At 36.1% G+C, this 16,386-nt stretch overlaps 1 protein-coding gene across 1 annotated transcript in view; it reads left to right on the top strand.

Moving 5' to 3' along the window:
• The window catches only part of CAPZA1 (capping actin protein of muscle Z-line subunit alpha 1), a 48,785-nt gene extending 32,705 nt beyond the window's left edge, over positions 1 to 16,080 (top strand). The window contains exons 5-10 of the mRNA XM_038562363.1: positions 2,532 to 2,738; positions 5,816 to 5,895; positions 6,479 to 6,557; positions 11,899 to 11,970; positions 14,079 to 14,141; positions 14,516 to 16,080. Coding sequence (XP_038418291.1) covers positions 2,532 to 2,738; positions 5,816 to 5,895; positions 6,479 to 6,557; positions 11,899 to 11,970; positions 14,079 to 14,141; positions 14,516 to 14,656 — 642 coding nt within the window. The 3' untranslated portion in view covers positions 14,657 to 16,080. The remainder of the gene's footprint in view (positions 1 to 2,531; positions 2,739 to 5,815; positions 5,896 to 6,478; positions 6,558 to 11,898; positions 11,971 to 14,078; positions 14,142 to 14,515) is intronic.
• Positions 16,081 to 16,386: the final 306 nt, after the last annotated feature.

The raw sequence follows: 16,386 nt of genomic DNA, 5'->3' as shown, positions 1-16,386 counted from the left end.
ATTTTAAAAAAGTAAAATTTAATAGGAAATGGAAAGAGAATCATAAGTAATGATGAAAAGTTTATAAAAGGAGGCAGGTGCCTGACTTGGCTCAGTTGGAGCATGCAGCTCTTGATCTCAGGGTTGTGAGTTTGAGCCCCACGTTGGGTTTAGAGAAATAAATAAGAAACTTTAAAAATAAAAGTTTATGAAAGAAAGTGACCTTTGCATAACAAAAAGGTTTAAAAGTAAGATTTCAAAAGGAATAAATTATGTTCCTCAAGCATAATAGATTAAGAGGTTATTCAAATACTTAAGGACGATGCCAAGAGTTCAGTGAATAAACAAGCAACAGACATGAACCACTTGCACTCAAGTGGGAAATACAAATTTCGAAAAGTGTTAGATCACCAAGAAGGAGTAATTAAGGAAGTACAGATTAAAATTTTAATGTGAACATATTTACCTTTTAGTTATGAAAGTTGCAGAATTGTGATGAGAAAGCTTAATGAGGGTAAGAGTAAGGAAATAGTTATATTCATTGTTCCTACTGTCATTATAAACAAGTTTTTTAAACTTTAGTATGGTGATAAGAACAGTAATGTCAAAACTAGGAATTCTTTCCAAAGAATTTTTTTTAACCAGAAGACTTATTTATGGTTGAATTTATAGTGGCTTTCTATCAGAAACTGTAAGTAGCTTTAAACCTCCTTTGATTCAGAAATGATTAACTATATTATAATATGTAAATTTTGTAAAATTATATGTAATTATTAAAAATGGTAAATGTATTAGGGACACCTGGGTAGCTCAGCAGTTGAGCATTTGCCTTCGGTTTAGGGCATGATTCCTGCTTTGGGGATCAAATCCCACATCAGGCTCCCTGTGAGGAGCTTCCTTCTTCCTCTGCCTGTGTTTCTGCCTCTTGCTCTGTGTGTCTCATGAATAAATAAATAAAATATTTAAATAATAATAATAGTTTTTAAAAATGGTAAATGTGTCAAAAGATAAATGGGAAATTAGGGAAAAAATATGTGAAACTCAACACATGCAAAGTTTTATCTGCCTACTTAATAAAAAGTTCAACTAGAAGAAGACTAAAGAACCAGTAGAAAAGTGGACAAAAGATACATACAAACAGACTGTTCACAGAAGGAGAAATACAAAAAATGACTTTTGGGGGTGTCTGAATGGCCCAGTCTGTTAAGCATCTGCCTTCAGCTCAGGTCATGATCACGGGTCCTGGGATCGAGCCCCACATCGGGCTCTCTGCTCAACCAGGAATTTGCTTCTCCCTCTCCCTCTGCCTGCTGTTCCCCCGCTTGTATGTGCTCATATGCTCGCTCTCAAATAATAAATAAAATTTCTAAAAAAAAAAAAAAAAGAAAATGACTCTTTTTATAAGATGAAAAGAAATGCCAGTTAAAATTTATGCTGATGATGTGCTTGTTACTTGGTACAACACCCTGTGATTTGGAAAGTTTGACAATCTCAGTCAATATTATGAATACATTTTCCCTTTAACCCAATTGTCAGAGAATTTATCTCACATGGAACTTGGCACACGTACATAATTTCTACATAATGAACATACAAGGATATTTGTTGCAGTATTGTTCATAACAGCAAGAGATTGGCAGCAACCAAACTGTCTGTTAATAGAGGACTTGTTGAATAAATTTTTGTATATCCATACAGTGGAGTAATATACAACTGTAACAAAAACAAAATACCTTTCCAAGTACTCACTGGGAAAGTTCTTCTAGATATATTAAGTCTTATTTATTTATTTATTTTTAAAGATTTTATTTATTCATGAGAGACACAGAGAGGCACAGACATTGGCAGAAGGAGAGGCAATAAAAATGTAAAGGGACACCTGGGTGGCTCATTTGGTTAATTGTATATGCCTTTGGCTCAGGTCATGATCTCAGTGCCCTGGGTTGGAGAGCCCCACACTGGAGTGAGTTCAGCAGGGAGTCTGCGTCTCCCTGTCCCTCTGCCCATCTCCACCACTCTTTCTCTCTCTCTCTCTCTCTTTCACTCTCTCTCAAATAAATAAAATCTTTTTTATGTTTTAAATGAATAAAAATACGAGGAGCACCTGAGTGGTGCAATTGAGTGTCCAACTCTTGGTTTCAGTTTAGGTCAAGATCTCTCAGGGTTGTGAGATTGAGCCCCAAGCCAGGCTCTGTGTGGAGTCTGCTTGAGTTTCTTTCTCCCTCTCTCTCACTCTGTGTCTCAAATAAATAAATAAATAAATCATAAAAAAGAGAAAAAGAATAAAAATGTGACTTGAGGTGCACCTGGCTGTCTCAGTCAATAGAGCATGCTACTTTTGATCTTAGGGTCATGAGTTCATGCCCCACGTTGGGGTTAGAGTTGACTTAAAAAATGAAATTTAAAAGAAATGTGACTTGATTGAAAAATCAGTATGGAAGAGAAACCTGAGTAAATGAAAGTTAACTGTCTTGTTCAGAATTTTTCTTTTGTAAAATTTGACAAGAGCCATCTTTTTAGAGTTACTCATATTTGTAATTATTCTTTGGAAGGTCTTAATTACAGAACACGGTGACCTGGGTAATAGCAGATTTTTAGATCCAAGAAACAAAATTTCCTTTAAGTTTGACCATTTACGGAAAGAAGCAAGTGACCCCCAGCCAGAGGACGTAGATGGAGGTCTGAAGTCTTGGAGAGAATCCTGTGACAATGCTTTAAGGGCCTATGTGAAAGATCATTATTCCAACGGCTTCTGTACTGTTAAGTATCTGCCTGCTTCATTATTAAAGAATGTTTTATTTCTTAAATTTACCTTATCATTTGGGGGCTTTGGCGAGCCAAACATCACTTCTTTCTTTTTAGAGTCTCCTCTGTATTTTATTCCCTAAGTAATTTTTAAAGGGTTTCTATAAATGAAGAGTTTTATATGGAAAATTCTTTTTAAAAATCCCAGTGCATAAAAATTTTAAATTTCATTGTATTCTATTTCACTCTTGTCTTATTTACTAATCAGAAATTGCCTTATACCCATTAAAACAAGTTTTTAAATATCTTTAGACATGGAGAAAAGGTAAATTAAGATTGTCAAGACAGCTTTTGCCACATTTATGACTTTTTGGTATAGGCATTTTTATAGAAAGCTACTTCTTACATAGTTTAGATGCTTTCATTGGGGAGTCCAAACTATTTGGAATTTTTTTTAATCAGGTAATTTGACTTTTTTTTTTTTTTTTACACTACTTGATGTTTAAAAAAATGATAATTTGACTATCATGATTTTTCCTTCATAAAATTGTTGATATGATTAAGATAAATGTTTATTAGAATATTTTCAATAAGTGATGATGAGTTAAATGGCAATAATAGAATATCTATTAAGAGACCCTACTTTAAAGCCATATTAACTAGTTTAAATCCTAGTCTTGCCACTTAATTAGCTATGTGACCTTGGGCAAATTAGTTAACATCTCTGTGCCTTTTCACCTATAAAATGGAAATAATAGTTTTTACCTCATAGGATTGTTGTAAGGATTGAATGAGCTAATAATGCATATAAAATGCTTAGAAAATGCCTGGCACAAAGAAAGATCTGCCTAAATGTTGGATATTGTTACTATTACATATGCTTTTTAAATAATGGAGAAAACCCATTATTGGTGGATAAGTACAGTTCCGTTTTGCAACCAGTATTGCAAAGGAAGACGTGACTCATACTCTTTTAGAAATTGACTTTGCGGGATCCCTGGGTGGCGCAGCGGTTTGGCGCCTGCCTTTGGCCCAGGGCGCGATCCTGGAGACCCGGGATCGAATCCCACGTCGGGCTTCCCGGTGCATGGAGCCTGCTTCTCCCTCTGCCTGTGTCTCTGCCTCTCTCTCTCTCTCTCTCTGTCTCTCGTGAATAAATAAATAAAAATATATTAAAAAAAAAAAAAAAAGAAATTGACTTTGCATTCCTAAATCTACTTTCCACTTAACATTTCTTACCTATTTAAAATTTGGTACTACGCATTCTTGTTTTGGAGAACTTCTATACCAAGTAATCCTACCATGTCCTTTTCTCACCTTTTCTCACTTGTCTTAGCTAACAGATGAGCTACAGAAAGCCAGTGGAATTGTTCTAACAGTATTTACTATACCCAAGTGTTTTATATCCTCCAAGCTGTCCTGCTTAGTAATTCTTAATTTCATCTCAGTATTTCTGATGGTATTCCTATTTCTGATGGTATTCCTATGGTATTTTCTATTTAGCGTGTTCTAAACTATTCCCGTTGTCATCAAGCATCTATCTGATCCCCCACATTGTAGTAAGACTGATGTGAAATCTTTTTCTCCTCTTTCCACACTCAGGAATCTTCCCTCTTTCATCGTACTTGAATCTTAGGAAGAAGGATCCTTATTCTTGATTTTATATTATCTTATCTGATACATTTCTCTTTCCCTAGAAATATTTTTATTTCTTCTGTCCTTAAGGAGAACAAACTTTTCCTCATCATAATAATTTCTGTAAGTTACTTCTCTTTCTCCCTTGCTGCTCCTTTCCTCTTCACTTCTTTCCTCCTTCTCTGTTTCTCTGCTACATAACCACACCTGGGAGCATTCTGCTCCTACCGGTGCCATTTCCTCATTACCTATCTACTTCTTAACCCTGTGAATTTTGGCTGTAGTCTTTACAGAAACTTCTCTCTGAGGTTACTAATAGTTCCTGAATTTCCTGACTCAGTATCCTTTTCTTCGTCGTTGATTCCTGTATGGTATTTCACACTGAGACCAACAAGCTACTTCCAGAAATTCTCTTTTGCTTAGACTGCTCTGTCATCACCCCTACTCATTCTAAGTCTGTCTCTACTTCTTTTCTTGTCCCCAACCTTTGAAAATGTAGGCATTCCCCATTGCTCTATATATGTGACTCTCTTAGAAACTCATAGTTTATTCAGTATAGGGAAAGTAAACATGATATTTTGTGGACTATAAAGCACTATTTATTTTTTTGCTTTTCCTTGGTATTGCATTTCTGTTCACCTCTTCCACATTAAGGAACAGTTGGGATTTCTAACTACTACCTGGGCATCTCCATTTGAATTTCCCAAATTGTAAATGAGACTACCATCTTTCTCTGGTCATCTCAGCATGCAAGTAATTTTGACTTTTTTCCCCTTTTTTGCCCTTCACTTGCAGTATATGGCTAGACTTGATTATGCTTCTGCATCCTGCTACCCACTGAAACTACCCTGACTTACTGCCTAGATTAATGTTGTGGCCTCCTAACCAACTTTAGCTGTTCCTCCATTTTATCTTGTATACCAATATTAATTATTCTCCCAAACAGTAGTTCTAGTAATATTATTTTTGTGGCTGTCCATTGCCTATAGAATAATGTCCAGACTTAATACCTTACATCTATGACTATAGGACTTAAATCTATTATCTGAGATTATCACCCAGTAGTCTAGCTCATATGCACTCTCTAACCTAAAAGAACTAATTGCCATATTACTGAACAAGCCCTCAGTTTCCTGTTTGAACAGTTTACTCATCTTTCTTCTCAGTCTCTGCTTATGAGTATCTTACCTGTCTTATAAGGCCCAACCCACCAGGCACCTCCCTAGTACCCCAAATCAGGAGTAGTATTTCCTTCTGCATTCATTATACCACTGTCTCTTGTGGAACTAAACATGTTCCACTCTGTGTTCACATCCCATGAATTCTTGTGAGTTGTAATCTCATCCTGCCTGATTATTTGTCTCTCCTAAGGATTTAGCATACTACTTTTGTACAGTGTTTGTCACTTAGATTAAATATGTTTTCAGAATCTAACTTTTTTTTTTTTTAATGATAGGTTTATGCTAAAGCTATAGATGGGCAACAGACCATTATTGCATGTATTGAAAGCCACCAGTTTCAGCCTAAAAACTTCTGGTAAGAAAGTAGATGTTCTTTTCTATTTGTATCTAATTTATATTGGAAAGAAACCAAACCAGCAATTGAAACTTGGTTTTTAATCTAGTTTGCAATAAGTTATTTGACTGAGAGACTTCAGATCCCCATCTGTAAAACGAAGGATTTCGATGTGAATTAGATTCCTTTCAATTCCAAGACATTATAATCTGTCCTTTTAAAAAAGTGCTCTTATTTTGATTGAGAATAAGTGATTGATTAATAAAATGCAGAGTTGAAAATCTGAGTTTTACTTGGGTTTGGTTAATACTTGAGTTAATTGGAAAACTTAGCAGCCCATCCATCTGTGTGTGGAAGAGCCTTCCACGAACACTATAGATATGGTTTTCTATTCCAAGATTGAAAAATGAAAGTCAGTATAACTTAGAAAAGGCTTATGTTTAGGTACTTGGATACAGACTTATAGTTGAGTAGACAGAGCTTTGGATTTGTCAAACTGGAAATGACTTTTTTATTCCTCTTTCCCAAATTCTCTGCCTCAGTGGCAAATCATCTCTTTCATGGACTTACTGCTAACTCTGCAGTCTTGTGTGTGTTTTAATAGGAATGGTCGTTGGAGATCAGAGTGGAAGTTCACCATCACACCACCTACAGCCCAGGTGGTTGGAGTACTTAAGATTCAGGTGAGACCCCATATGTTAATAGGCCATGTTAAAATGTCATATCTTGAAAGCTAACATGGAAGTTGGTATTTGTTCTGGTATTAGAAGTAAGGCGCATTATGTAGATGCAAAGTAAGTTGGATGGTAGTATATAGAAATAGGAGTCAGCCTCCTTTGTGGGGAAGTAGTTAAACAGCTATTCTGGATTGATAAAGAATAATCATGAGGTGTATACTACTTGCTTATTATTTTTCTCTTCCAAAAATAACAAGATTTTTCCAGGAATTATCAGATAGCAGTTTTAGGGGCACCTGAGTGGTTCATTCACTTGAATCCAACTCTTGATCTCAACTCAGGTCTTGATCTCAGGGTTGGTAAGTTCAAGCCCCACATTGGGCTCCTCATTGTGCATGAGGCCTACTTAAAAAAATAATAGTAGTAATAATTTAAAAAAACAGGAGTTCTAGGAAAGAAGAAAACAATTAAGAAGTGACTAAGTAGCAGCTTCTGTAACTTACTTAGGGTCTCTGGTGTGTATTACCTCAGTTAAGTGTGAACATAGACATATATATAAAACTTTTAGCTCTGCAAAAAGCTACATGAATGGGACTCTTTTTATAGTAATAAAATTCTTTTATAGAATAAAAGAAGTAAGAAAAGAAGTAATAATTTTATTTTTTAAAATCAAATAACACAGAGGAACTAGAGAGAATTGCCAAGTGTCATCATGTATAGAATATAAATAACCAAGCAGAGTAGATTTCTAATGCTGGTTTCAGAGCAGATAAGCAAGTGAATAAGGAGCTTGTTAATTCATTCGATGCCTGTCTGGACTGAAGTCTTCTGATAACCTAGCAGAGATTTAACTTTCAAATTGAGGTTGATTTAATTCTTAAGCCCAACTAACTCTCAGGTTGGATTAAAAGTTACTGATAACTGAGAAAATCAGTACCTAATCGTACCACTATTATATCGTGTTGTCTTTTATAACAATTAGGAAGAGCCTCCTTTTTCACTGGTATAATTTAATCAGAGCATATATAGTAGATATCGTCTGTATCCACTGTTTTCAGGATAGCTTTCTGTTACAAGTAACTTTCCCTAGCCACAGGAGCATGTTCAACAACATGAGGCAAGCTAGAAATGTTAAGTTCACAGCTCTGGAGCAGCCCATAGTGCCATACAAGAGTCGGTAGATAAATAAATATGCCAGCTTCCTCACCAGTCAGGTGGGACAACTCTGACGCATATTATACTTGTCTTCCAGAGTCCAGGGCCCACAGTTAGAACCCGTTCATTAATTCATCTATAACACTTCCTTCCCTTCTGTGTCTCAGTACACCTCAGTCCTTACTAGTCCTTCCTGAGATTACCTCCCAAATAAACTACTCCCTCTCAAATCTTTGTCTTGGGGTCTGCTTCTGGGGTAGCCCAACTTAAGACAACATATATTATTCTGTTTCTGTTTAACTGTATATATGAGTAGCCTAATCTTTAGATCTCCCATAACTATGACATCAGCATTAACCTGGCAGCTTACTGCATACTTGTGTAAGTAACTTTATTTTTCTTCTAGAAGGAAATAGTTGCTTGTGGTTCACCTTTGCTAATGCAAACCTATAAATTAAGAATACATATCATAAAGGGTAATAATTTCTGATAAGACTTAAAACGAGGGACAGTACCCAGACCTCATTTACACCTTTTAACCAGATTGGCTGATCACACCTTGGGGAAAGTCTTGCTTCATTTACATGTCTCTTAAAAATCAGAGTGAGAATTACTTAGCACAGTCAATTAAATATTTAGCCCTTTGATTATTCTATAGGCAAAAGGGTAGTTCCGGGAAGTCAACAGTTTCTGAGGATTTATGTTGATAGTCATGTTGAAATTTTTATTAGCAGATGAGACCTAGAAAGGTTTCTTTGCTTTTGGCAACTTTGAAGCTGGAGAGATCTTATCCAAGGATCTCATTGAGGATATCTGATGTCATTGTCCTCCCAGCCCTTTGATTCTTCCCATAAGCACCTCAGTAAAATGGTTTGTTCCCTCCACTGCACAAAAAAAGAAAGTTTTGTTCTACAATAGAGTTTGGGATGCCTGGCTGGCTCTTGATCTCAGGGTTGTAAGTTTCAATCGCCATGCTAGGTGTTTTTTTACTTAAAAAAAATCTTCATAAAAAATTTAAAAAGAGAGTTTAAGCTTAATTTATCATTGGTGTATTAGATAATGAAATCGATATTTTTAGAATTTTCTATTTAGTTTATAAGCAGCAAGACTTAGTGGCCTTATACTGTATTCCTATTCATGTTACAGTTCTTAAGAAACATGATAAAAGTTCAAACTAGTTGCAGAGTCTTTATTCTTAGACAAAAAAGATATGCCCTGGGGCACCTCGGCGCAATGGTTAAGCGTCTTCCTTCAGCTCAGGTCACAATCCCAGGGTCCTGGGATCTAGCCACAAGTCCGGCTCCCCTCCCTGCTCAGCAAGGGAGCCTGCTTCTCCTGTCTATCTCTTCTCTCCCTCCCCTCCCCACTGCCTAGGGTCTCTCTTTGGCACACACTCACTCTCTCAAATGAATGAATGAATGAAATCTTAAAAAAGAAGAAGATGATGTGCCCTGCATAAGTCCTTCTTTCAGATGGGTTCTGAGATACCTGTCTCAAACATATAACTCCCTGTTTCTTCTCTGGACAGAGCTACATTTTTAAAATATCCCCATCTATTCAAACTTACTCCTGTTCCTAGTATTCTTTTTGACCTCTGGACTTTTCAGTTTCTTAGTTTAAAAATGATCAAACAAAACTAGTGTTTGAGCGTCACCCACCTGTTTGAACATCCTGTCCTTGTAACATAGGCAGGCCAGATCTGAGGACCCAGCAGGGGCCCCCACAGGACCAGCCAGGAGGGTCCTTGGCTTCATTCACTTCACATAGGATAGAAATGAAACTCAAGCCCAGAGGAAGTGAGAGCAGAGTTTATTGAATAGCATAAGTGAAGAGTATAATAGAGTGTCTGGGAGACTCAAAAAAGGAAAAGTGAGTCTCCCTATCACTTGGGGTTAGAGATTTATCCTGGAAAGGGATCCAGGGACATGTTCCTTCAGGAATTCAGGGAAGGATCCAATCAAAGGTGAGTGCCACATGAATAATGGGTGTATTCCATAAATCATCGAAGGTAGGGTATGTTATTGCCATTGTCAACCAAGGTTTGTTCAAAGTTAATGTCCTGGAACATGCTTGGGATCTGGTTCTTCTTAGATGTTATCAAGTATTTGGGGGCCTAGGATGAAACTTAGAAAATGATTAACTTCTTGTCTCCCTTGGAGTGGGAACATAGCTTCTTTGGTTTACTCAGATGCAAAGTATGAGAACTTAGCAGAGAAATAGAGCCTTTCTAGAATGGAGTCCATTCAGTTTTTCTGTCTCACTTGTCTATTGGAATTTGAACCTTTATATGTCATCATTACTTAGCCCAATCTTTTTTGTCCAAATCTTTGCTGTTCTAATTCTTACATGTTGGTATTACAGGCATTTATCCACTCTCTGCTTTTCCAGTGTATTATTAAATTGTCTTTTTCTCTTTAAACTCCTTTAGAAAGCCAAAAGATGAAATTTAAGGATTTGGAGAGGGCATGGAAAGTCTAGTTTGTCTTGCCCATCTGGACAGAGCCAGCTATTTTTGTCCCCTTAAACAAGGCTCTGTGGTGGCTTCTATTGCTCAGGGAAGTCCTTTTGTTGCTAATAGGATCATGGTTTCTGCTTAGATGAAGGCATGGCTGTGTTAATCCCCTTCTAATGATATCTTACAAGAGTTAGGTCCCTAATGAGACACATTACTTATACCTGGATCAGGGAATTTCTAATTTCTTGACAGAACTTAACAGTGAGAGGTATTATACATGTTGGAAATAGTTTTAGTTCTGGAATTTGACCTAATTCATATTCTGGCTCTTCTTCCTACTTGATATGTGAATGTGGATAAGATATTAAACTGCCTCAAGCCTCAGTTTTCTTATCTGTGAAATAGGAATAACAATGGTCCCTGTTTCAGAGTTTTTGTAAAGATCGAATGAGGTAAGTAATAACTATATGGTTTTGCACAGTGTTTAACATGTAGTAAGGACTCAATAAATAATAGCTATAGTACTACTATAGTGTATAGTTCCTTTCTTCTTTTTTTCTGCTTTATCTCTACAAACATTCTTTTTGTGTAGCCATCTCCTGGTAGCCTGGTCTAGATGAAGGAAACAGGCAGGACCTAGACTACCATTCCAGCATTATGCCCCCAGTTTCAGCTCCCTCCACTTGATTTTCTTAACACAAGTATAATCTTTCTAAAACATTCCCTTTCCCTGAGTCCCCATCACCTTTGATAGGATAAAGTCTGGATTCTTAACATGGTTCATAAAGCAGTTTGCTTTTCACAGACTGTATCTAGCTTGCATCATAGCACTATCTCCTGCCACAGTCCCTTCCACACTCCTTTCCGCAGTGAGTTCTTTATTCTTCTCTCTTTTAAACTAAACCATTCTTTTGTACTTTTTTTATCCCCTTGCTAGATGTTCTTCTCTACTTGTCCATTTAGGTGGTAACTCCTATTTGCAAGACCCTGTTCAAATGAACTTAACAAAAGAGTACTCTCATCCTATTTTGTATAACCAGTTTGTAGCCATGTTAAAGTGACTGAACCTATCTTTTTTTTTTTTTGACTGAACCTGTCTTGTAAGTTGCCAAAACTTCCTGATATGTCATTGATTAGTCTGTCTCTTGTGTATGACTCCTTCTTGCTAATTGGTCTCATAATTGTAGCACCCCATTTTATCATACATCCTCAGAACTTGTGCTTTTTTGTAGTTTAATTTGCCAGTGGCATATTTGTTTTTTCAATTTGTCTTTAACCCTCAGTTAAGTTTTTCCTGCCCTTGGTCAGATCTACTTACCAATATTGATGATTGTATATATGGAGAGATGGGTAAGGGATTAGGATCAATTAAAATCCCTAGGTTTTCACAGAGAAAAACTAATGTTTAGATTTTATGGTAATTATTTTAATACTATTAAGAGTGGAATCTTATTTAAGGTCTTTGTATTCATAATACCTAGCACAATGCCTGGAGCAAATAATAAATACTTTGTTGAACTAACTTATTAATCGGTTTCCCCTGCTAAGAAAAGCGAGAATTCTTAAAATTTAAAGTGTTCTGTGAACTTAACCACCATTTTAAGTTACAATTGTTCATATTAATATTTTGTTCAGAGTTAGTAAAGATTGAGGATGACTTAAGGCATGGATTTGTACCTTAGCAATGGGTTTCCTTATGAGCTACACATAAACTTGCTCAACCACTGTCTCACACAGGTTCACTATTATGAAGATGGCAATGTTCAGTTGGTTAGTCATAAAGATGTACAGGACTCAGTAACTGTTTCGGTGAGTGTGGAATATTTAATATCTCATTTGTGCCTTGTTTTTCTTTGAAAAATTTGATTTTGATCCTGAGTATTGATTCTGTCTCTAGAAATTCAGTTTGTTTTCAGTGCTTTGATTTTGGCAGTTGATAAAAGTATGCAATCAACTGGCTATAATTAGTTCATGGTGTTTGACTAAATATAATAAATAATTATGTAATATAACATAATGTGGGGCACCTGGGTGGCTCAGTCAGTTAAGCATCTGCCTTCAGCTCAGGTCATGATCCCAGGAGCCTGGGATTGAGTCCTGCATTGGACTCCCTGCTCAGTGGGGAGCCCGTTTCTCCCACTCCCTCTGCCCCTCCCCCTGCTTGTGCTTTCTCTGTCTCTTTCTCTGTGTCAAATAAAAAAATACAATCTTTTAAAATACATATATATGTGTATATATATAACATAAAGTAACATAGCATGATATATTGACAAATAGTGATAATAGCTTTAGAGAATCCAAACTTCTTTCTCTCTTTCTCAATTGTGGATTTGCTCAAGGACAGCAAAATCTTCAATCAGTAAATACCAGAAAGAAGGAGTTTTCCAACAAATCCTGTAGAGCTGCATTCGTTTCACTAAAGAAACTGAACATTTTTAGGAATATCCAATTTAAAAGTATTGTGCCTAATTTTTTTTTTTTTTTTACATTCGCAGTACTTCTTTATATTGTAGAAGTTATTGAGCACCTTCAAATAGGTATTGTTTGGGGTGCTTGGCTGTCTCAGTTGGTAGAGCATGTGACTCTTGATCTCAGGGTCATGAGTTCAAGCCCCATGTTGGTTGCAGAGTTTATATTTTGGGAAAGAAAATCTTAAAAAAAAAAAAAAAAAGGACACCTGGATGGCTCAGTTAGTTAAGCATCCAACTCTTGATTTAGGCTCAGGTCGTGATCTCAGGGTTGTGAGATCAAGCCCCACGTTGAGCTCTGCACTCTGTGCCCCACCCCCACCCTACTGCCAACCAGGAACATGCTCTTTTTCTCTCTAAAATAAATCTTTAAAAAATAAAATAAAAGATAATTAAGAAAAACAAAATAACCAGATAGCTTTTGTTTATGTATATCTACAATATTTACCTTATTAGGCGTTAAAACTGAGAAATGTTAAATGTATTTATTAATTTAAAAATACAATAACAAACCCATTACTTTTTAACCTAAATAACATTTTCATGAACAACAACCATATTTTCCAAACCAAAAAAAAATTATGCAAAGAATGGCAGTGGTTGACATTTTTACAAATTGTATAGTGTCTGACTAAATAAAAGACCACTGGATTCTCATATGTGCCCACACATTCCATTAGCTGTCAGAGTGATGAAGCCATCGCACATGTAGCTTCTGAGACCTGCATTATGCACACTTGAGAAGGAGAGTGGAAAAGCAAATGACTTGTCTTAGTGTTGTTGTAAAAACAAAAGATGGGTTTGACTATTTGAAAGAATATGGGGACTGCTGCTTTAGGTAGAAAATCTTACCTTTTACCTTTAATTGTGTTCTACTTTAATGATGAAAGGAAGAGAGAGAATGAAACCAAATAAACCAAAGTGAAAAGGATATGTTCAGTTAATATTGTACCTGAGTCACATAAAGCAAAATGTGATGGTTGGCTTAACATAAGTAGCAAATAGAAGAGTATATAAGTTTAACATATATGGCTAATAGCGGTGAGGGCATTGTTTATATCATCTGAAAGCAGAGATATTTTCAAGGCATATACATTTCAAGATATTGTGATGATGTCTTTTTGGGCATACCATGGTAGATGGAAAGAACATGGGGTCTCCTGGCAAAGACTGGGATTCAGACCCCATCTTTATCTTTCAAGAGCTGTATAATTTTGGTCTAGTCACAAGGATTCTGTTTTCTTATCTTCAAAGTGGAGGTGATGCTAATAACAGGTCTACTTCACAGAGTTTTTCTAAGAATCAAAAAAGATAACATGCAAGGGAGCACTTGACAACTATAAATTGTTATACAAATATTCAGATTTCTTTAAGATGGTCTTTTCAGTATCTTTTTATTCACTCCTTATCCTTTTTAAAAAATTCCTATTTCCCCCCTTCCTCCATTAGAATGAAGTCCAGACTGCCAAGGAATTTATTAAAATCATAGAGCATGCAGAAAATGAGTATCAGGTAAGATCTGGAACTAATTTTTCTAGATCTTTAGTACCTTATTTTGCTGTTAACACATTTCGTTAGACTTCTCTTTGTCCTTTTAACATAAATATACGTGTTACTCAGTGTTAGTAAGTGTGGAGACTATAGACCTTGCAATTTGGCATTATGCTTACAAAGTTTCAACATTGGAAGGGATTATAGATCTAGTTTTAGAAATACTGTAAGTGGGCTTCTTAACTCACTTCAGAAATGGGAGAGGAGCTTACTAGGAATAGTACATCCTGTCTATCTTTACAAGACTCAGGCATGTCCTTTGACTACAGAGTTACTTTCCTAATCACAACCATCCTTTTCTGTTCAAGCAACTTATCTTCAATTATCTGTTGCAGACAGCAATTAGTGAGAACTATCAAACCATGTCAGACACCACATTCAAGGCCTTGCGCCGGCAGCTTCCAGTTACCCGCACCAAAATCGACTGGAACAAGATACTCAGCTACAAGATTGGCAAAGAAATGCAGAATGCTTAAAAGCTGAATGTAGGATTCTTCAGTACATGGAAAGAAAGAATTCAACATGCGGTCATATGATAAATAAGTGATTTATAAACAAGAGTGATATTTTGCTAGGGCTTTCAGAGTTAACAGGTTTTCTAGCCTCATGGAATACTGTTGAACCGATAGCATTGTCTTGATTCTTTTGTGTTCTCTGCCTTGTAATTTTTTGTTTTCACTCTATCTACTTGTAAATTTTTTCTTTTTTTAATTCTGCCACATTTAATGATGGAGAGAGAGACAGGCAGACAGACCTATCCTGGAGTCATTTTACTGTTTAGAAAATTTTCCTAGCCATGAAGCCCTGTTACTGATATAGACAGGTAATATGCTCAGTACTTTTCTACCGCTATCCTTCAAAACACTTCTGGTACTTCAGCGGTTTTTACTGATCCACCAACAACAGCTAAAGAGGCTATGCTGCAAACTAGCTGAATGGAAGACACACTCATCCTTCTCCCTCTGACTGCTTTGATCATCATTTATAACATCTCATAATTGTAGTTTTGAAAGTTTAGATTGGGCTTTTCAGGTCCTTTTGTGAGGGCAAAGGAAGTTTTCTGGAAATTCCATTATAGCCAACTTCTCTGGGGAAGTTGTTTTTAAATCCAAAGACTTGAACCACATTCCCTGCACATGAACATGTTTGCTTTTTTCTCTTCCCTCATTGTCTCCTTCCCATCTAATATCATTATAGTTAGAGACATCTGCATTTTTAGAAGAGTTTTACCTGTTTATTATTATTTTGTATTATTCAAAAACTGCTGACCTACTAGGGGTGTAGTAGAGTATAAAACTTAAAAAATGCAGATGTTGAAGGAATACTAGGTATCTTGTGCTTTAATACTTTGTGGCAGGATTATACTATAAGCAGATGAGTCAAACAACTATGTAAATCACAAACAAAAAAACTAAAAATGAACCAAAGTGAAAAGGATATGTTCCAGGCAGTATCTTTCTATTGTAACCTGTTATTTAAGGGAATACTAGTGATTCGTTCTAAATAGGATGTAAAACTTGTTCCAAATTACTCCTCAGTCCTGCCTGCCAAGAGCTCAAATGTAACTGTGATATAGCAACCCTTCCCAGGTGTATTGGCAGGTAAATGTGTGATCTCAGAATACACAGGTGACATAGATATGATATGACAACTGGTAATGGTGGATTCATTTACATTGTTTACACTTCTATGACCAGGCCTTAAGGGAAGGTCAGTTTTTAAAAAACCAAGTAGTGTCTTCCTACCTATCTCCAAATAAATGTCAAAAAAGAAGGGTGTTTGTGCTTCAGCTTTGTTTTTGCTCAGTAATACAGTCAAGCAAGTTTGTTTCCAAGTGACCTGTTGAGCTGTGTAAGCTTTTTTGTTTATTTCAAATAAAATATATTTGTATTATGTGTCATTCATACTATATCCATTCATACCACACTATCCTCTGTATCAGGTAGTCCAATAGAAATATACCTGTTTTGTTCTTAAATTGTCTGAGTCTCTCCTTTTCAATCCATCTCTTCAGTTTTTGTTCTCAAGGTAAGATAGAATTGTGTGCAGTCCTATTTGATGAGGATGTTCAGGGTTTCTTAAATTGGTTCCTACCTATTACAGATTCGGTGATTATCCAAAGACTTGGAAAGAACAGCTTTTTTGTTTGTTTTTAAGTTTCAGCATTGTCTCTATGGATAATACTGTTCTTCACCTAAAGGCTATG

This window comes from Canis lupus, chromosome 17 (assembly GCF_011100685.1).
Source record: "Canis lupus familiaris isolate Mischka breed German Shepherd chromosome 17, alternate assembly UU_Cfam_GSD_1.0, whole genome shotgun sequence".
In the NCBI taxonomy this organism is placed as follows: domain Eukaryota; kingdom Metazoa; phylum Chordata; class Mammalia; order Carnivora; family Canidae; genus Canis; species Canis lupus.
The sequence above is the reverse complement of the archived record's forward strand: the minus strand, read 5'-3'. Positions and strand labels throughout refer to the sequence as shown.